General features: G+C 40.3%; 1 protein-coding gene across 1 annotated transcript; it reads right to left on the bottom strand.

Moving 5' to 3' along the window:
• Positions 1-4124: 4124 nt before the first annotated feature.
• On the bottom strand, positions 4125-8716 carry LOC135193662 (KAT8 regulatory NSL complex subunit 3). Its single transcript, XM_064217196.1, has 10 exons — positions 8397-8716; positions 7867-7953; positions 6524-7106; positions 6083-6299; positions 5847-6012; positions 5564-5782; positions 5026-5162; positions 4923-4948; positions 4472-4654; positions 4125-4396 (listed from the first exon to the last, which is right to left on the bottom strand). Exons 1-10 carry the CDS (start codon positions 8445-8447, stop codon positions 4125-4127), a joined length of 1941 nt encoding a protein of 646 aa, XP_064073266.1. The 5' UTR covers positions 8448-8716.
• Between the last annotated feature and the right edge of the window lie 11759 nt (positions 8717-20475).

Raw genomic sequence — 20475 nt, 5'->3', positions numbered from 1 at the left:
CCCGTCGTGACGACCGATTTATTGTTTCAACTTCCTTACGAAATTGTTCCCCCGCGTCAGTAAATATCAAAACTGAGCTGAATGAAGTGCGTGTAACACGAGTGGATGAACAATAAGAAGAAGGTTCAAGGAAGCGGCATTCACCTCCTTTAAACCAGCAAATTATCCAAAGCTGTCTGCAGACAAGCTCGTGTAAGATTTGAACTCGTGAACATTTTTAATTGGACTGAAGAACAATGGCCCTTCGTATTATTCACCGATGAGTTTAGGACATGTTTAAATGGTGCAGACAGTGACAAAAGAATCATGTACGAAAGCAAAAAATCAAGTTAACTTTAAATAGTGATCTAAATGTAAATAATACTTCAGTATTTTGGAGTAACGCTACATATATTGAAACTGTTTACATCCTGCAAAAAGGAGTGGTTCGGTCTATTTATAATCTTGGAGCTTTAGGCTCCCTTCGGGATTTTTTAATATATAAAAAAATAATTGTAGGTACATTTGTTAAGTCATACAAAAGTTAAATTAAATGTTTGTACTGAGAATTTGTACGAATTTTTGCGCTGATTTCTGAACCGCGCTAGTTTGGTTTGCATATACGTACATATATTATATAGGGTCTCGACTGTAAAAATATAATGTTGGCAGTTTTGAAACTTTGTGTTTTATTGCAATCACCACGTATTGGTGACAAGCCTCAACCAAAACTAGGGAAGTTGTTTTTTGGTTAGTGAGTATACAACTTTTCTGACATAATTACAGAATTAAAAAGATATATTGGTATATATAAAAGTAGAAATAAATTAAACGACCTATATGTTATGAAGCAATGGAATCGAAACGTAGCCTTTCTAGAATACGTCAATAAATATCCCAATTTTTTTTAAAACAGTATTTATGCTAAGTCTTTATACATAAAGAAAAAATCTTGCATTCCGATGATAGAATAAAAGCCACATGGGCTGTTATTGGAAGTGTTTGTGGAAAACCTAAAAAGGAAATGATACGAATCAGATTGAACACAGATAGTAGATACACAAATTCTGAATTAGAAGTTACAAATTTATTTGAAATATTTTTTGATAACATATTTAATAAAATAACACTTCATTTAAACTCATCTACATTCGATGCAGGTAGATAATAATGATTCTAAATGCGTTATTGATTGTTCATTTGAAACAGTTTCTGCAATACATATCATAAAGTCGAAGTCAAAAATCTTTATTTAATATGGAAGTGATTACACCAGCTTATTGATAGTTAAAAATCTACCACACGTTCGGAAATGAACACCTCGGACCTTTTTTTTATGGTATCGGTAGGCGGATGAGCAAATGGGCCACCTGATGATAAGTGGTCACCACCGCCCATATACAATAGCGTTGTAAGAAATATTCACCATTCCTTACATCACCAATGCGCCACCAACCTTGGGAACTAAGATGTTACGTCACTTGTGCCTGTAGTTACACTGGCTCACTCACCCTTCACCCTACCGGAACACAACAATACTGAGTATTGCTGTTTGGCGGTAGAATATCTGATGAGTGGGTGGTTCCTACTCAGACGGGCTTGCACAAAGCCCTACCACTAAGTATGAGAAGACCCGGTGAAAGAAACTCAGCGGGATATTTTTTTAAATTTCATTTTCACTATATCTTTGTGTTGTTGATTTCATGTTTTCATGTACAATAATAATAAACAAATTTTCCTTATTTGAAACGGCTTGGAGGCGATCATCTCATTCCCAGGGTGTGCAATCAACTAAAAAGTCATTGGTATTGTAATATCCTTTAGCACACAACGCTCTTTAACGATTCTTGTAAATTTTACAATTGAATATCTTTGAACGTTTTCGGGGCCCATTTTGTAAAAACGTATACATTGTCCTAAAAAAGAGTTACTAACCCTGTGTAATCGGGTACTTGGAGTAACAAGTTTATTCTTGTTCCTAGTATTAATAGACTATACATCACAATTTCTGGAATACATAAATTTATTTATGTATTTGCGTACATAACATTATCAAAAACAAATTGAGAAGCGACAGTCATTATTTTAATTTCTTTAAATTTACATCTTAACGAATCTTTTAGGCCCAGGTTATAGAATGCAAGAATAGCACTCTTCTGCAATACAAAAATGGTATTAATATCAGCTGCATTACCCCAGAGTAGGATGCAATAAGACATTATACTGTGGAAATAACTAAAATACACCAAGCGAGCCGTATCTACGTCAGTCAAAAGTCAATTTTTTTTTTTTTTTTTGTACGGCATAGGCTGCAGAGCTGAGTCTATTCACCAATCCATTTATATGGGAGCCACATTGGAGCTTAGAGTCTATTGTAATACCAAGGAACTTTGTTGTTTCTAAAACATCTAATGCTTCCCCATTTAAAAGTACATTAGTTTTGACACATCTTACATTGGGAGTAGTGAATTTTTTTTTTTTTTTTGTACATTTTGTCTTTTTACTACTTAACAGTAAATTATTAACACTAAACTAATGTACTTTTTCAGAGAGAGCATTGTTCAAATCATCATATATTGAAAGACATCTTTATATTTAAAAAAAAAAAAAAATAAAAAAAAAACTACGACATATGGAGCATTTCGGTAAAATTTATTAATGACATCATATACGATATTGCTCCGTATATAGTAGTAATTTTTAACAAGAGTTTGGACACGGGTTCATTTCCTAACTTATTAAAATGTAGTAAAGTTTTACCACTTTTTAAGACTGGAAACAGAAGCGATCCCAGTAACAGGCCTATTTCAATTCTTCCATCTTTATCCACAGTGTTCATCATCTTAAAAAAATCTCATAAAATCTTAATACACTCATTTAAGAAAATATTTTAAATAAATTTTTCGTCCATTTCGGTACAAATACTATTTTTCATAGTGTGCAATTCGGTTTTACAAGAGGTCACTCGACAACTGATGCGGGAATAGCAATTCTCAAACATATTTACAACGCTTGGGAAAAATCACAGAATGCTATTGGAGTATTCTGTGATTTGTCTAAAACATATTTTGATTGTGTACAACACGAGACGCTTTTTATAAGCTCAAATACTACGGTATGAAAGCTCTTGATCTCATTGCTTCATTCTTTAGTCAGAGTCCAGCAAGTTTAATGGATGGGATGGGAATTCCACAAAGAAAAATGTTTGGTCGCTCTCTATTTCTAGTATAAATGATCTTCTTTTCTATGTTAAAGGTATATGTGATATAGTGTTGTTTGCTGATGATACTTCACTGATTTTTAAGGTCGACAGGAAAAAAACTGACTATGACGATGTGAACAGTGCATTATCATAGATACACGATTGGTTTACAGTCGATAATTTAGTTTTGTGCTTGCCTACTTGAATAAAGCATTTTTTTTTTGAGATACGAACTATATTCCTGTTGGTATAGTGATGCTTTTAAACAATATACTGCAATATTTTAAGTTCGTACTGCAGTATTATGTACGAAGAAGAAACTAATAATAATATCCAATACGTTGACGAAAAGTTAAAGAAGTGTTGCGAATCGACAGCACATCCATTTCATTTCAGTATATCTTATCGTTCTGATCAATTCGATTGTTTGGTAACACGAATTTAATGAAAGTTTTGAATAAAAAATCTTTAAATAAATATTGTCAATTATTGTTAATAAACAAAAACGAAAACGTTTGTGCAAATGTAATTACATAGAAAAAAAACCGGTGTTAATCTTAGAATATAGGAAATGAATCGGATTGTACTCCATGAAATCTCTCAAAAAAGACTTGTAGACTTCATGACATACATAATACCATTTTAAAAAAATATAGTTTAGAGTTAGGAAGCATGTTTGTGTTTCTTAGCGCGTTACGTGGCTCGTTACGATTTGTGCCATACAGAATCAGAGTACTGACATCCGGCCTTTTTTGTAGAACTTTAAGAATTAAGATTTATGCATAACGAGTCCACACGCGAATGATGCAGCCCGCCGGTGCGTGCGAGTCAGGTATGCGGAGTATATAGTATGAAATACTATATGTGCCTACTATATTCTCTGAAAGCGCGATGTGTGGAAATGAAACGACGAACAACTAATCATATTTAATTACTCATATATTTAATAATCAATTTCAGTACAGTCGGCGGGCGGCGCGGCAGGCGCGGGGGGAGCGCGGCGCCGCAGCAGCACGGGGCGCGCGGGCGGGCGCGCGGGGGGGCGCGCGGCGCGGGCGGCGGGGCGGGCGGCGCCGCGCTTGGCCACGATGACGCGCGTGTAGCGCAGCGCGCCGCCGCCCGCGCCGCGCCGGCGCCGCGAGCGCTCGTCGCGTGTCTCGCCCGGCGCGCCGCTGGTCACGGTGAGCGGGCTGGCGTCGGGCGCGAGACCGGCGTCTGCAAGCGACAGGGCGCGTGACGGAGAGTGGCGGCGAGTGGCGGGCCGCGGGCGGCTCGGGCGCGGCCACTCACCCGCGAGCGTGCGCGCGGCGGCGGGGTCGTCGTCGGCGAACACGATGGGCAGCTGCATGATGTCGGCGACGGCGAGCGCGTCGGCGCGCGGCTCGGGGCGCGGCTCGGGGCGCGACTCGACGCGGCGCGGCGGCAGGAGCGCCAGCGGGGAGCCCCCGGACACGCGGGACACGACGCGGCCCTCTGCGCGACGCGGTTGGACACGCTCGTTTAATGCGGGAGTTTATTTCAGAACTATTTTTTTACTTCAAAATGTGTGTATCCACTACGTGGAAATCTATGGTCGATAAGCATGGCATTCTGTTCTGCATAAAGAAGCGTGCGTAGCGTGTTTAAATTTCCAACGTTAACGTATTTATACTTTACTAGAAGAAAACGCCGGAGGTGTCTCTATGAAGTATCCCACTCGGCACTACTTGATATTTGGAGGATGAGTAGAGTATAAACTTACCAATTACGTCTACCGACCGGGAGGCTCTGAAAATATTGAAATAGTTAAAATTTGCTTAATAATAATGCTATAATAAATCACAGCGGCGGCACTCGGCCCTCACCCGGGCGCCGCGCGCGCCGCCTCGCCCTCCGCGCCGCGCCGCCGGGCCCCCGCCCCGCCACCCGCCAGCACCGCAGCGCCTCCCGGGCCCCCCGTTGGCCCCTCCGCCGCTTCCGCCGCCCAGCGCGCGCACTCCTCCTGCACACAATGCATCTTAGTCACAGTCATTAGTAGAAACCGCTAAATCTACCGCTGGAATCGGCGAAAGACTCCTTATGATTAATTGAAGTGGCAATTTAAATGTTATTTAAGCCGAACGGGGATTCCCTTTCAAAGACGTTGCAAATCATTCTTAATTATTTTTGTTTAATGTCACATGCGCTTTGTTTCAATGCGCGTTCCAAGAATGTTCTCGGTGGTAAATAATACCGATATAAGAGACCGTCCTGTGGCCGATTACGCAGTTTACTTTCGGAAGAAAATATCGAGGTCGAAACAGTATGTCGATCATTTCCCAAAGGAGCTTTGAGCGCGAATATATGACATGTTGACTTTTCTGCAAAACAAAGATCGAATCGATCGTCAGCGCGCACACTCACGGCTACGGCGGCGTCCAGCGCTTGCTGCGGGAGACGCAGGCGTCGGCGGTGCGAGCGCGGCAGGCGCAGCGCGTCGTCTGCGCCCGCCAGCAGCAGCACGCGCCGCGCCGCCCGCGCGCCGCGCTCCGCCGCGCCGAAGCGGCTCGCCACCTCGGCCGCCGCGCCGCGCCAGCACTGCGCCGCGCCGCCGCCCACCACCGCCAGCAGCGGCACCTCCACCTGCCGAGCGCCGTCAGTGAAGTGCCGTGCCGCCGCCCGGCCGCGTCCGCGCGCTCCGACTCACCTCCTCCAGCACGTCGTCGGGGCAATCGCGCGGCCCCTCGGCCGTGAGCAGCGGCGGCGCCAGCAGCAGCAGCCCGCGCACGCGCGCCGTCGCCCCCGCGCCCGCCGCCAACCACGCCGCCAGCGACGCCCCCGCCCCCGCGCCGCCGAGGATCACCGCGCGGCGCCTGGGAGGGACGGCGAGATGAGTGGGGCGAGTGTCGCCGACACTCGTGCGAGGCGGCGCGCGAGTCTCACCCGGCCTCCGTCAGCAGGTCGCCCAGGGCGGAGCGCGCGTCGTGAGCCACCGCCGCGCACCAGCGGTCGGGCGGCGCGGGCCCCGCGTCGGGCGCGCTGCGGAGCCGGCGCGTGTGCAGCGCCGCCCCGAGACGCCGCACCCACCGCTCGTCCTCGGCTTCGCACCCTCCCGGCGCCCAGGCGAGCCAAGGCCCCGGCTCGCTAGCCGATCGCCGCTCTGCTTGTCGGAATGGGAACCGGTTACCGACCGTTACCGACGGTTAATCCCATTTTATTGACGAGTATGGCGCAGTCAAAAGTGGATCACACACATCGCTACTTTATGTGATATTCGTCTTGACGTATTTGATACTACGAGTAGACGAAAACGCGAAATGATATATTGAAAACTAGACAGCCTGTAGTCGTTCAAATAGCGTCCGTGAGACGACGCGTCGGTACCGTTAACAGCCGAGAGCGGGTCGACGTAGGGCGACGCGGGGCGCGGCATCGGCAGGCGGTCGGCGAGGCGCGGCAGGGCGCGCCGCAGCTCCGTCGCCAGCTCCGCGTACAGCGCGCCCAGCGAGCGCGGCAGACACGCGCCGAGCGCGGCGTGCAGCCAGCCCGCGCCGCCGGCCCAGTGCGCGGCGAGCGCCCCGCGCAGGCGCCGCGCCGCCGCCCGCGCGCCCTCGCGCCGCGCCCAGCGCCCGCGCGGCCCGGCCAGGCGCTCGAGGCGCAGGTCGCGCAGCGCGCTCAGCGCCACGTTGGCGAGTCGCACGTGCGCCGCGCTCGGCGCGAGGGCCACCAGTCTTTCCTCCCAGTCGTCGTCCGCGTCGTCGTCGTCGCCGACCTCGTCGTCGAGCTCGTCCTCGCATTCGTCGAGCGGAGGAGCGGGCGGTCTGCGCTGTTCCGCTTGGACGTCGATGACGTCGTCGGGCTCGAGGTCGGGGTCGGGCTCGGGCAGGAGAGCGCGGACTTGCGAGTTGGTCGCGTGGCCGTGGGCTCGGGCGTAGGAGTGTTCGCCCCATACGTCTGACCGCGACTCCTGGTTATGTAAGTACTAATTATTAAATCGAATGAGGGGCTGGAAATATTTGGGAAGTGTTTGGGATGAAATAGTATTTGTGAAAGATCTTTTACTTTTATTTGGAGCTTTGGACTTCAGATTGTTCAGTGTTTAAAAAATTTAAAAATAACTAGACAAAAAACTAAAAAAAAAACATTATAATATTAAATTATTCTACTGGTTATATCATACTTTTCATATACAATGCGTTTTTATAGATCTTTTGTCAAATTTCAATAGGTGGCAGGTGAATTAACATTTCATTACTCCGAGATGTATCGTGAAGTGTGGGTACAAGCAAGAGGATTTAAAACAAAATACTTTTCTATTTATTTAGTAATTGTAACTGCTACTTTATTTGTGATGCTGACTATAATGCAATGAAGGTATGCATCATATTAATATAATGCCACGTAACATTAAAAAAATATATAATTGTATGATGTTTATCAGCTAGAAAAATTGAGTTAATGATTTCTTTCAGCTTTTTTTTTTTTTTTTTTTTTTTTTTTATTTAATGTACAATTTCCAGTCCATTGAATAGAAGTGTACACAAAGGTATTTAAAAAAAACTAGATTTTGAAATAAAAAAGACATTCTTTGCTTTTAATTGTCTTAATAAACTCATATATGATGATTTAGAAGTGCTTGTCAGAAGCGCAAGTGAAATATAACTCTATTTAGAGAAAATAAAATATACACAAAAACAAAATACATCTAATTATCATGCAACACTTACTAACTCCCCGCTGACTGCCAGTACATGTCTCACGAGTTGCTCATGCAGAGCTGTTGCTTCCCCAATTTCCCCGTCAACCTCTGGTTCCTACCACACGGTATATTCATTAATAATTTACTTTATATTTCATATCATACGAATAACAGGGAGATAGAGCAAAACTATTTTAATTTAAATGTTTAATGAAATCATATTAATAGATGTTAGTATTAAAAATATATCATATAAGAACTACTACAATTTGATCCACATATGCCCATAATAGTAGCAAGTTAGTATGTGTGCGTTAATTTCTGCAACTGAATTTGAACCACTACACAAGTTAAAGATTGTTACAATGAATGTTTTAATTATGAATCTATTTTTGTAACTGTTTCTAATTGTTACTTTATTCCTAAGATAATTAACACATAATATTTTTATATTGTAAATATTTTTAGAAGTTGGCCCTGTTGCAATTGTAGCAAGAAAATACTATGTTGTTAGATGACTGTGATGTTAGAGATTTAACAAAAAATAAAAGGTACAACCTCATGCCTAACTTGTTGCTCAGCGTACAAGACATCCGTCGCCATCACCATTGGACTTGATAAGTTGTCAATATCATCAGAAATACTTCTCGAATTGAGTTTCTAATGTAATGTTTTAACGACACTTCACTTATGTGTTATGATTGATTTATATCTTTCAAATTATATCTTACGAGTAGGTATTTAAGGAATGAAAAAGGGTAACGAGAAATAAAACTTAATTTATCACTTAAAATAAATGCCTTGTTAAATGATTGCAATATTTATAAAACTTTGCCAATAAAAGTTAAAAATAAAATGAGTGGACTAATGTCAGATTGACGGACAGTTAAATTGTTAATCCAGGTTAACTGAACACAGTGTTACTAGAGATGGACGTTTAAAGGGTAAGCATTTTAACATAACAGTATAATATAAGTGTTTTTTTTTAAATAAGCACTTAAGCACAATAACTTTTTTAAGCATTAATCCTTATTTGCTTAAAATTAAAACGTTCTAACACGATTCGATTAAATACTGTAAATGTCAAAGCCACAATATAAATCGATTAAAAGAATACGAGTTTAGTCCTAAGATATGCACCAAAGACAACGAAATAAGATTTAAATTTTAGTACGCGTTTTTATAGGTTAAGGGCTATTTTTAGTTATCGTTTATAGTAATAAACCTACCATGTTAAAAATGTCTCGATGTCATATAAGATACTCAAATTAGTCGACTTTCATAATTTATCCGCAAATTTTTCTACTTATTTGCTTTTCAATTTAATTTTACATCGCTATTTCTTAGGATTACGTCAAAATAAGACAGACAAAATAAGCCTAATATGTTAAATATGTCTCGATTTCATATATGATCTTCATAATAGTCGACTTATATAAATTATCCCGTTTAATTCTCCCTAATTTTATCCGCTTATTTGCTATTTAAATTATTATTTTTAGTTTTAGATTTTTTTGTTAGTAACGTTTTTTTCTGTATAGGAGGACGCATCGCTTGCTCATGTATTATGCTTGTTTGCTACTTTTATATAAAATTAATATAGAGTATAGACTGGCTGTTGCCCGCGTGGTTTTAAGCCTCAAAAGTAGGAGTATTATAATACGTTTGACATATCTGTGTATTTTTGAGTCTGTTGTGGCATTGTAGTTCACAATAAGTATTTGTCTAACTACGTAATATATATTATACACGATATTACATTGCAGTTGCGAACACGCGACAAACCCACATAAAGCTAGTCGTGTGCACTGGACTCGCTTAAAAGTAAACGATTTTTTTTTAATGTTTAGGAACCGGTGTATAGACATAAAATCATCTGCGCCTCACCCATTTATATTTATAGTATATTTATTTTCATATGCAAAGGGATGATGTAACACCACTGGAACTCTTTAAAATGTTTTAACCTCATCAGCCCTGGTTCCATAACATCTCGATTTAAAAAAAAAAAAAAAACGCTATTTGTTGCCCTGAGGTTACTACAGTATAAATCAGTGAAAAGCGCATCCAAATTGGTTACGCCGATTCCGAGATAAGCGGTAACAAACGAATAGATAAACAGCTAAAAATTCTAAAAATCAAATTAATGTGACCTATTGCGTTAATAGATACCCAGTAATATTTTTTCTAAAATATCTTCCATGTACAGATTTCGTTCAGTTACGATTTTATTATATGTATAGATATAGATAGATAGATAGATAGATAGATAGATAGATAGATTTAGAAGAAGACTAAACTAAATGTTCACACATTTTTCTATCAAACAAAGTAAAAAAAAAATTCAGAAAGCCAATTTACCTATCGAAATAAACATACAACCAAAGTTCAACCTAACCTACAATATATTCTACTACCCTAATTAAATCATTTTTGGGAAACAATATAATAATGAAGTAAGTCTACTTATCTATTCGAGTTAACGAAAATAATACTTACCTAAAAGATTTTAAGTATAACACATAGCAACCAAACTAACTATTAAAGAAAAGTTTATCCTATTCTATAAAATATAATTATGGATATAAATATATATAGGTATATAATATAGTAAAGTTATATGTACCTACACATTTTTTAATTATAAATCTAACCTAACCTACTATTCAAACAAAATGATATTTTACAAGGGTAAACTCATTATTGTTAGCGAATATTTTGCCATTATCGTAGAATAGTGTTGATTTGACAAAAATGAAAAAATCACTTTTGGTTATATTTGGATATAACACAATAAAAATATTATATCCACATTAAAATGAAGATAATTTTTTCAGTAGTTTTTGAAATATATAATCGGTATAATGGCGGATTTGAAAAGCGTTCACACAAAAATGACTCATGTATGTATCTGTGCGTCTTAGTACGATGCGCGGGAGTTCCCTCACGAGCTGACGGATCCGCGCAATCGTCTTTGTTTGTTGTAATTACAGATACAAAATAGCTAATTTCGGAAACAATAAATTCGCTTGTTTAAATGTATTAAACGTTGTTAATTTGTTTCAAATTTTATAATATATGTTAAAAAACGTGACATAATGAAATGCGCATGATTTTACGAATGAAAATTACAGTGATGAGAAGAACGGAATACCGGAGAGTCCAGGTGAGGAATTGACATATTTAAGACAATTATGGTTCTTATTAAAATATCATCATATTTAAATGTATGCAAAATTTTGCTAGTTACAAAAGAAAACCGCCGATTGTGAAAATGCCTCAGCCACCTATGTAATGTTAAAATGAACTTGTTTTTATTTATTTACCTTGTAAAATGAGTTACGTAATAGTGAAATGAAATGGTTAATAGTCTATTTCAAATATTATATTTTTTTAATAAAAAATGGAGTTCCTTAATTCTTGATGATGTTTTTTTTTGGCAAAAAAAAAAAAAAGAGAAGTTGTTTTAGGACGTCCCTCACCATTACCCACCAAACGTGCATGTAGTTGAAATAATGTATGCCTTTTTTTTTTTTGTCCCTCACCATTACCCACCAAACGTGCATGTAGTTGAAATAATGTATGCCTTTTTTTTTTTTTTTTTTTTTTTTTTTTTTTAAGAACGAAATAATAACTTTTCAGAAAGAAATAAATAAAAGAAGTAAGATCGAAAATTAAAGTGATGAAGGAATAGGAATCCATCTTTTAAATTTATTTTAAATCATCTTTTGTTGTTAGTTTAAAGATAAAGTTTACGTGTTACCAATGTACGGAACCTAAATCGATCTTTTCCTAGGTAGGTAGGTAGGTAGGTAGGTAGGTAGGTAGGTAGGTAGGTAGGTAGGTAGGTAGGTAGGTAGGTAGGTAGGTAGGTAGGTAGGTAGGTAGGTAGGTAGGTAGGTAGGTAGGTAGGTAGGTAGGTAGGTAGGTAGGTAGGTAGGTAGGTAGGTAGGTAGGTAGGTAGGTAGGTAGGTAGGTAGGTAGGTAGGTAGGTAGGTAGGTAGGTAGGTAGGTAGGTAGGTAGGTAGGTAGGTAGGTAGGTAGGTAGGTAGGTAGGTAGGTAGGTAGGTAGGTAGGTAGGTAGGTAGGTAGGTAGGTAGGTAGGTAGGTAGGTAGGTAGGTAGGTAGGTAGGTAGGTAGGTAGGTAGGTAGGTAGGTAGGTAGGTAGGTAGGTAGGTAGGTAGGTAGGTAGGTAGGTAGGTAGGTAGGTAGGTAGGTAGGTAGGTAGGTAGGTAGGTAGGTAGGTAGGTAGGTAGGTAGGTAGGTAGGTAGGTAGGTAGGTAGGTTAGGTTAGGTTAGGTTAGGTTAGGTTAGGTTAGGTTAGGTTAGGTTAGGTTAGGTTAGGTTAGGTTAGGTTAGGTTAGGTTAGGTTAGGTTAGGTTAGGTTAGGTTAGGTTAGGTTAGGTTAGGTTAGGTTAGGTTAGGTTAGGTTAGGTTAGGTTAGGTTAGGTTAGGTTAGGTTAGGTTAGGTTAGGTTAGGTTAGGTTAGGTTAGGTTAGGTTAGGTTAGGTTAGGTTAGGTTAGGTTAGGTTAGGTTAGGTTAGGTTAGGTTAGGTTAGGTTAGGTTAGGTTAGGTTAGGTTAGGTTAGGTTAGGTTAGGTTAGGTTAGGTTAGGTTAGGTTAGGTTAGGTTAGGTTAGGTTAGGTTAGGTTAGGTTAGGTTAGGTTAGGTTAGGTTAGGTTAGGTTAGGTTAGGTTAGGTTAGGTTAGGTTAGGTTAGGTTAGGTTAGGTTAGGTTAGGTTAGGTTAGGTTAGGTTAGGTTAGGTTAGGTTAGGTTAGGTTAGGTTAGGTTAGGTTAGGTTAGGTTAGGTTAGGTTAGGTTAGGTTAGGTTAGGTTAGGTTAGGTTAGGTTAGGTTAGGTTAGGTTAGGTTAGGTTAGGTTAGGTTAGGTTAGGTTAGGTTAGGTTAGGTTAGGTTAGGTTAGGTTAGGTTAGGTTAGGTTAGGTTAGGTTAGGTTAGGTTAGGTTAGGTTAGGTTAGGTTAGGTTAGGTTAGGTTAGGTTAGGTTAGGTTAGGTTAGGTTAGGTTAGGTTAGGTTAGGTTAGGTTAGGTTAGGTTAGGTTAGGTTAGGTTAGGTTAGGTTAGGTTAGGTTAGGTTAGGTTAGGTTAGGTTAGGTTAGGTTAGGTTAGGTTAGGTTAGGTTAGGTTAGGTTAGGTTAGGTTAGGTTAGGTTAGGTTAGGTTAGGTTAGGTTAGGTTAGGTTAGGTTAGGTTAGGTTAGGTTAGGTTAGGTTAGGTTAGGTTAGGTTAGGTTAGGTTAGGTTAGGTTAGGTTAGGTTAGGTTAGGTTAGGTTAGGTTAGGTTAGGTTAGGTTAGGTTAGGTTAGGTTAGGTTAGGTTAGGTTAGGTTAGGTTAGGTTAGGTTAGGTTAGGTTAGGTTAGGTTAGGTTAGGTTAGGTTAGGTTAGGTTAGGTTAGGTTAGGTTAGGTTAGGTTAGGTTAGGTTAGGTTAGGTTAGGTTAGGTTAGGTTAGGTTAGGTTAGGTTAGGTTAGGTTAGGTTAGGTTAGGTTAGGTTAGGTTAGGTTAGGTTAGGTTAGGTTAGGTTAGGTTAGGTTAGGTTAGGTTAGGTTAGGTTAGGTTAGGTTAGGTTAGGTTAGGTTAGGTTAGGTTAGGTTAGGTTAGGTTAGGTTAGGTTAGGTTAGGTTAGGTTAGGTTAGGTTAGGTTAGGTTAGGTTAGGTTAGGTTAGGTTAGGTTAGGTTAGGTTAGGTTAGGTTAGGTTAGGTTAGGTTAGGTTAGGTTAGGTTAGGTTAGGTTAGGTTAGGTTAGGTTAGGTTAGGTTAGGTTAGGTTAGGTTAGGTTAGGTTAGGTTAGGTTAGGTTAGGTTAGGTTAGGTTAGGTTAGGTTAGGTTAGGTTAGGTTAGGTTAGGTTAGGTTAGGTTAGGTTAGGTTAGGTTAGGTTAGGTTAGGTTAGGTTAGGTTAGGTTAGGTTAGGTTAGGTTAGGTTAGGTTAGGTTAGGTTAGGTTAGGTTAGGTTAGGTTAGGTTAGGTTAGGTTAGGTTAGGTTAGGTTAGGTTAGGTTAGGTTAGGTTAGGTTAGGTTAGGTTAGGTTAGGTTAGGTTAGGTTAGGTTAGGTTAGGTTAGGTTAGGTTAGGTTAGGTTAGGTTAGGTTAGGTTAGGTTAGGTTAGGTTAGGTTAGGTTAGGTTAGGTTAGGTTAGGTTAGGTTAGGTTAGGTTAGGTTAGGTTAGGTTAGGTTAGGTTAGGTTAGGTTAGGTTAGGTTAGGTTAGGTTAGGTTAGGTTAGGTTAGGTTAGGTTAGGTTAGGTTAGGTTAGGTTAGGTTAGGTTAGGTTAGGTTAGGTTAGGTTAGGTTAGGTTAGGTTAGGTTAGGTTAGGTTAGGTTAGGTTAGGTTAGGTTAGGTTAGGTTAGGTTAGGTTAGGTTAGGTTAGGTTAGGTTAGGTTAGGTTAGGTTAGGTTAGGTTAGGTTAGGTTAGGTTAGGTTAGGTTAGGTTAGGTTAGGTTAGGTTAGGTTAGGTTAGGTTAGGTTAGGTTAGGTTAGGTTAGGTTAGGTTAGGTTAGGTTAGGTTAGGTTAGGTTAGGTTAGGTTAGGTTAGGTTAGGTTAGGTTAGGTTAGGTTAGGTTAGGTTAGGTTAGGTTAGGTTAGGTTAGGTTAGGTTAGGTTAGGTTAGGTTAGGTTAGGTTAGGTTAGGTTAGGTTAGGTTAGGTTAGGTTAGGTTAGGTTAGGTTAGGTTAGGTTAGGTTAGGTTAGGTTAGGTTAGGTTAGGTTAGGTTAGGTTAGGTTAGGTTAGGTTAGGTTAGGTTAGGTTAGGTTAGGTTAGGTTAGGTTAGGTTAGGTTAGGTTAGGTTAGGTTAGGTTAGGTTAGGTTAGGTTAGGTTAGGTTAGGTTAGGTTAGGTTAGGTTAGGTTAGGTTAGGTTAGGTTAGGTTAGGTTAGGTTAGGTTAGGTTAGGTTAGGTTAGGTTAGGTTAGGTTAGGTTAGGTTAGGTTAGGTTAGGTTAGGTTAGGTTAGGTTAGGTTAGGTTAGGTTAGGTTAGGTTAGGTTAGGTTAGGTTAGGTTAGGTTAGGTTAGGTTAGGTTAGGTTAGGTTAGGTTAGGTTAGGTTAGGTTAGGTTAGGTTAGGTTAGGTTAGGTTAGGTTAGGTTAGGTTAGGTTAGGTTAGGTTAGGTTAGGTTAGGTTAGGTTAGGTTAGGTTAGGTTAGGTTAGGTTAGGTTAGGTTAGGTTAGGTTAGGTTAGGTTAGGTTAGGTTAGGTTAGGTTAGGTTAGGTTAGGTTAGGTTAGGTTAGGTTAGGTTAGGTTAGGTTAGGTTAGGTTAGGTTAGGTTAGGTTAGGTTAGGTTAGGTTAGGTTAGGTTAGAGTTAGGTTAGGTTAGGTTAGGTTAGGTTAGGTTAGGTTAGGTTAGGTTAGGTTAGGTTAGGTTAGGTTAGGTTAGGTTAGGTTAGGTTAGGTTAGGTTAGGTTAGGTTAGGTTAGGTTAGGTTAGGTTAGGTTAGGTTAGGTTAGGTTAGGTTAGGTTAGGTTAGGTTAGGTTAGGTTAGGTTAGGTTAGGTTAGGTTAGGTTAGGTTAGGTTAGGTTAGGTTAGGTTAGGTTAGGTTAGGTTAGGTTAGGTTAGGTTAGGTTAGGTTAGGTTAGGTTAGGTTAGGTTAGGTTAGGTTAGGTTAGGTTAGGTTAGGTTAGGTTAGGTTAGGTTAGGTTAGGTTAGGTTAGGTTAGGTTAGGTTAGGTTAGGTTAGGTTAGGTTAGGTTAGGTTAGGTTAGGTTAGGTTAGGTTAGGTTAGGTTAGGTTAGGTTAGGTTAGGTTAGGTTAGGTTAGGTTAGGTTAGGTTAGGTTAGGTTAGGTTAGGTTAGGTTAGGTTAGGTTAGGTTAGGTTAGGTTAGGTTAGGTTAGGTTAGGTTAGGTTAGGTTAGGTTAGGTTAGGTTAGGTTAGGTTAGGTTAGGTTAGGTTAGGTTAGGTTAGGTTAGGTTAGGTTAGGTTAGGTTAGGTTAGGTTAGGTTAGGTTAGGTTAGGTTAGGTTAGGTTAGGTTAGGTTAGGTTAGGTTAGGTTAGGTTAGGTTAGGTTAGGTTAGGTTAGGTTAGGTTAGGTTAGGTTAGGTTAGGTTAGGTTAGGTTAGGTTAGGTTAGGTTAGGTTAGGTTAGGTTAGGTTAGGTTAGGTTAGGTTAGGTTAGGTTAGGTTAGGTTAGGTTAGGTTAGGTTAGGTTAGGTTAGGTTAGGTTAGGTTAGGTTAGGTTAGGTTAGGTTAGGTTAGGTTAGGTTAGGTTAGGTTAGGTTAGGTTAGGTTAGGTTAGGTTAGGTTAGGTTAGGTTAGGTTAGGTTAGGTTAGGTTAGGTTAGGTTAGGTTAGGTTAGGTTAGGTTAGGTTAGGTTAGGTTAGGTTAGGTTAGGTTAGGTTAGGTTAGGTTAGGTTAGGTTAGGTTAGGTTAGGTTAGGTTAGGTTAGGTTAGGTTAGGTTAGGTTAGGTTAGGTTAGGTTAGGTTAGGTTAGGTTAGGTTAGGTTAGGTTAGGTTAGGTTAGGTTAGGTTAGGTTAGGTTAGGTTAGGTTAGGTTAGGTTAGGTTAGGTTAGGTTAGGTTAGGTTAGGTTAGGTTAGGTTAGGTTAGGTTAGGTTAGGTTAGGTTAGGTTAGGTTAGGTTAGGTTAGGTTAGGTTAGGTTAGGTTAGGTTAGGTTAGGTTAGGTTAGGTTAGGTTAGGTTAGGTTAGGTTAGGTTAGGTTAGGTTAGGTTAGGTTAGGTTAGGTTAGGTTAGGTTAGGTTAGGTTAGGTTAGGTTAGGTTAGGTTAGGTTAGGTTAGGTTAGGTTAGGTTAGGTTAGGTTAGGTTAGGTTAGGTTAGGTTAGGTTAGGTTAGGTTAGGTTAGGTTAGGTTAGGTTAGGTTAGGTTAGGTTAGGTTAGGTTAGGTTAGGTTAGGTTAGGTTAGGTTAGGTTAGGTTAGGTTAGGTTAGGTTAGGTTAGGTTAGGTTAGGTTAGGTTAGGTTAGGTTAGGTTAGGTTAGGTTAGGTTAGGTTAGGTTAGGTTAGGTTAGGTTAGGTTAGGTTAGGTTAGGTTAGGTTAGGTTAGGTTAGGTTAGGTTAGGTTAGGTTAGGTTAGGTTAGGTTAGGTTAGGTTAGGTTAGGTTAGGTTAGGTTAGGTTAGGTTAGGTTAGGTTAGGTTAGGTTAGGTTAGGTTAGGTTAGGTTAGGTTAGGTTAGGTTAGGTTAGGTTAGGTTAGGTTAGGTTAGGTTAGGTTAGGTTAGGTTAGGTTAGGTTAGGTTAGGTTAGGTTAGGTTAGGTTAGGTTAGGTTAGGTTAGGTTAGGTTAGGTTAGGTTAGGTTAGGTTAGGTTAGGTTAGGTTAGGTTAGGTTAGGTTAGGTTAGGTTAGGTTAGGTTAGGTTAGGTTAGGTTAGGTTAGGTTAGGTTAGGTTAGGTTAGGTTAGGTTAGGTTAGGTTAGGTTAGGTTAGGTTAGGTTAGGTTAGGTTAGGTTAGGTTAGGTTAGGTTAGGTTAGGTTAGGTTAGGTTAGGTTAGGTTAGGTTAGGTTAGGTTAGGTTAGGTTAGGTTAGGTTAGGTTAGGTTAGGTTAGGTTAGGTTAGGTTAGGTTAGGTTAGGTTAGGTTAGGTTAGGTTAGGTTAGGTTAGGTTAGGTTAGGTTAGGTTAGGTTAGGTTAGGTTAGGTTAGGTTAGGTTAGGTTAGGTTAGGTTAGGTTAGGTTAGGTTAGGTTAGGTTAGGTTAGGTTAGGTTAGGTTAGGTTAGGTTAGGTTAGGTTAGGTTAGGTTAGGTTAGGTTAGGTTAGGTTAGGTTAGGTTAGGTTAGGTTAGGTTAGGTTAGGTTAGGTTAGGTTAGGTTAGGTTAGGTTAGGTTAGGTTAGGTTAGGTTAGGTTAGGTTAGGTTAGGTTAGGTTAGGTTAGGTTAGGTTAGGTTAGGTTAGGTTAGGTTAGGTTAGGTTAGGTTAGGTTAGGTTAGGTTAGGTTAGGTTAGGTTAGGTTAGGTTAGGTTAGGTTAGGTTAGGTTAGGTTAGGTTAGGTTAGGTTAGGTTAGGTTAGGTTAGGTTAGGTTAGGTTAGGTTAGGTTAGGTTAGGTTAGGTTAGGTTAGGTTAGGTTAGGTTAGGTTAGGTTAGGTTAGGTTAGGTTAGGTTAGGTTAGGTTAGGTTAGGTTAGGTTAGGTTAGGTTAGGTTAGGTTAGGTTAGGTTAGGTTAGGTTAGGTTAGGTTAGGTTAGGTTAGGTTAGGTTAGGTTAGGTTAGGTTAGGTTAGGTTAGGTTAGGTTAGGTTAGGTTAGGTTAGGTTAGGTTAGGTTAGGTTAGGTTAGGTTAGGTTAGGTTAGGTTAGGTTAGGTTAGGTTAGGTTAGGTTAGGTTAGGTTAGGTTAGGTTAGGTTAGGTTAGGTTAGGTTAGGTTAGGTTAGGTTAGGTTAGGTTAGGTTAGGTTAGGTTAGGTTAGGTTAGGTTAGGTTAGGTTAGGTTAGGTTAGGTTAGGTTAGGTTAGGTTAGGTTAGGTTAGGTTAGGTTAGGTTAGGTTAGGTTAGGTTAGGTTAGGTTAGGTTAGGTTAGGTTAGGTTAGGTTAGGTTAGGTTAGGTTAGGTTAGGTTAGGTTAGGTTAGGTTAGGTTAGGTTAGGTTAGGTTAGGTTAGGTTAGGTTAGGTTAGGTTAGGTTAGGTTAGGTTAGGTTAGGTTAGGTTAGGTTAGGTTAGGTTAGGTTAGGTTAGGTTAGGTTAGGTTAGGTTAGGTTAGGTTAGGTTAGGTTAGGTTAGGTTAGGTTAGGTTAGGTTAGGTTAGGTTAGGTTAGGTTAGGTTAGGTTAGGTTAGGTTAGGTTAGGTTAGGTTAGGTTAGGTTAGGTTAGGTTAGGTTAGGTTAGGTTAGGTTAGGTTAGGTTAGGTTAGGTTAGGTTAGGTTAGGTTAGGTTAGGTTAGGTTAGGTTAGGTTAGGTTAGGTTAGGTTAGGTTAGGTTAGGTTAGGTTAGGTTAGGTTAGGTTAGGTTAGGTTAGGTTAGGTTAGGTTAGGTTAGGTTAGGTTAGGTTAGGTTAGGTTAGGTTAGGTTAGGTTAGGTTAGGTTAGGTTAGGTTAGGTTAGGTTAGGTTAGGTTAGGTTAGGTTAGGTTAGGTTAGGTTAGGTTAGGTTAGGTTAGGTTAGGTTAGGTTAGGTTAGGTTAGGTTAGGTTAGGTTAGGTTAGGTTAGGTTAGGTTAGGTTAGGTTAGGTTAGGTTAGGTTAGGTTAGGTTAGGTTAGGTTAGGTTAGGTTAGGTTAGGTTAGGTTAGGTTAGGTTAGGTTAGGTTAGGTTAGGTTAGGTTAGGTTAGGTTAGGTTAGGTTAGGTTAGGTTAGGTTAGGTTAGGTTAGGTTAGGTTAGGTTAGGTTAGGTTAGGTTAGGTTAGGTTAGGTTAGGTTAGGTTAGGTTAGGTTAGGTTAGGTTAGGTTAGGTTAGGTTAGGTTAGGTTAGGTTAGGTTAGGTTAGGTTAGGTTAGGTTAGGTTAGGTTAGGTTAGGTTAGGTTAGGTTAGGTTAGGTTAGGTTAGGTTAGGTTAGGTTAGGTTAGGTTAGGTTAGGTTAGGTTAGGTTAGGTTAGGTTAGGTTAGGTTAGGTTAGGTTAGGTTAGGTTAGGTTAGGTTAGGTTAGGTTAGGTTAGGTTAGGTTAGGTTAGGTTAGGTTAGGTTAGGTTAGGTTAGGTTAGGTTAGGTTAGGTTAGGTTAGGTTAGGTTAGGTTAGGTTAGGTTAGGTTAGGTTAGGTTAGGTTAGGTTAGGTTAGGTTAGGTTAGGTTAGGTTAGGTTAGGTTAGGTTAGGTTAGGTTAGGTTAGGTTAGGTTAGGTTAGGTTAGGTTAGGTTAGGTTAGGTTAGGTTAGGTTAGGTTAGGTTAGGTTAGGTTAGGTTAGGTTAGGTTAGGTTAGGTTAGGTTAGGTTAGGTTAGGTTAGGTTAGGTTAGGTTAGGTTAGGTTAGGTTAGGTTAGGTTAGGTTAGGTTAGGTTAGGTTAGGTTAGGTTAGGTTAGGTTAGGTTAGGTTAGGTTAGGTTAGGTTAGGTTAGGTTAGGTTAGGTTAGGTTAGGTTAGGTTAGGTTAGGTTAGGTTAGGTTAGGTTAGGTTAGGTTAGGTTAGGTTAGGTTAGGTTAGGTTAGGTTAGGTTAGGTTAGGTTAGGTTAGGTTAGGTTAGGTTAGGTTAGGTTAGGTTAGGTTAGGTTAGGTTAGGTTAGGTTAGGTTAGGTTAGGTTAGGTTAGGTTAGGTTAGGTTAGGTTAGGTTAGGTTAGGTTAGGTTAGGTTAGGTTAGGTTAGGTTAGGTTAGGTTAGGTTAGGTTAGGTTAGGTTAGGTTAGGTTAGGTTAGGTTAGGTTAGGTTAGGTTAGGTTAGGTTAGGTTAGGTTAGGTTAGGTTAGGTTAGGTTAGGTTAGGTTAGGTTAGGTTAGGTTAGGTTAGGTTAGGTTAGGTTAGGTTAGGTTAGGTTAGGTTAGGTTAGGTTAGGTTAGGTTAGGTTAGGTTAGGTTAGGTTAGGTTAGGTTAGGTTAGGTTAGGTTAGGTTAGGTTAGGTTAGGTTAGGTTAGGTTAGGTTAGGTTAGGTTAGGTTAGGTTAGGTTAGGTTAGGTTAGGTTAGGTTAGGTTAGGTTAGGTTAGGTTAGGTTAGGTTAGGTTAGGTTAGGTTAGGTTAGGTTAGGTTAGGTTAGGTTAGGTTAGGTTAGGTTAGGTTAGGTTAGGTTAGGTTAGGTTAGGTTAGGTTAGGTTAGGTTAGGTTAGGT

This window comes from Vanessa tameamea, chromosome 15 (assembly GCF_037043105.1).
Source record: "Vanessa tameamea isolate UH-Manoa-2023 chromosome 15, ilVanTame1 primary haplotype, whole genome shotgun sequence".
In the NCBI taxonomy this organism is placed as follows: Eukaryota; Metazoa; Arthropoda; class Insecta; order Lepidoptera; family Nymphalidae; genus Vanessa; species Vanessa tameamea.
Note: the sequence above shows the minus strand (reverse complement) of the source record. Positions and strands in the feature narration are given on the sequence as shown.

What these genes read in the sequence shown, in the direction of transcription:
- LOC135193662 (XM_064217196.1), bottom strand. Translation starts at nt 8,447, where the DNA reads ATGGTGATGGCGACGGATGTCTTGTACGCTGAGCAACAAGTTAGGCAT. An exon ending in TGGCAGTCAGCGGGGAGTTA is followed by an intron (nt 7,107 to 7,866) that starts GTAAGTGTTGCA and finishes TTACATAACCAG; the next exon opens with GAGTCGCGGTCAGACGTATG. An exon ending in GCGGCGCGCGCGGCGCCCGG is followed by an intron (nt 4,949 to 5,025) that starts GTGAGGGCCGAG and finishes CAATATTTTCAG; the next exon opens with AGCCTCCCGGTCGGTAGACG.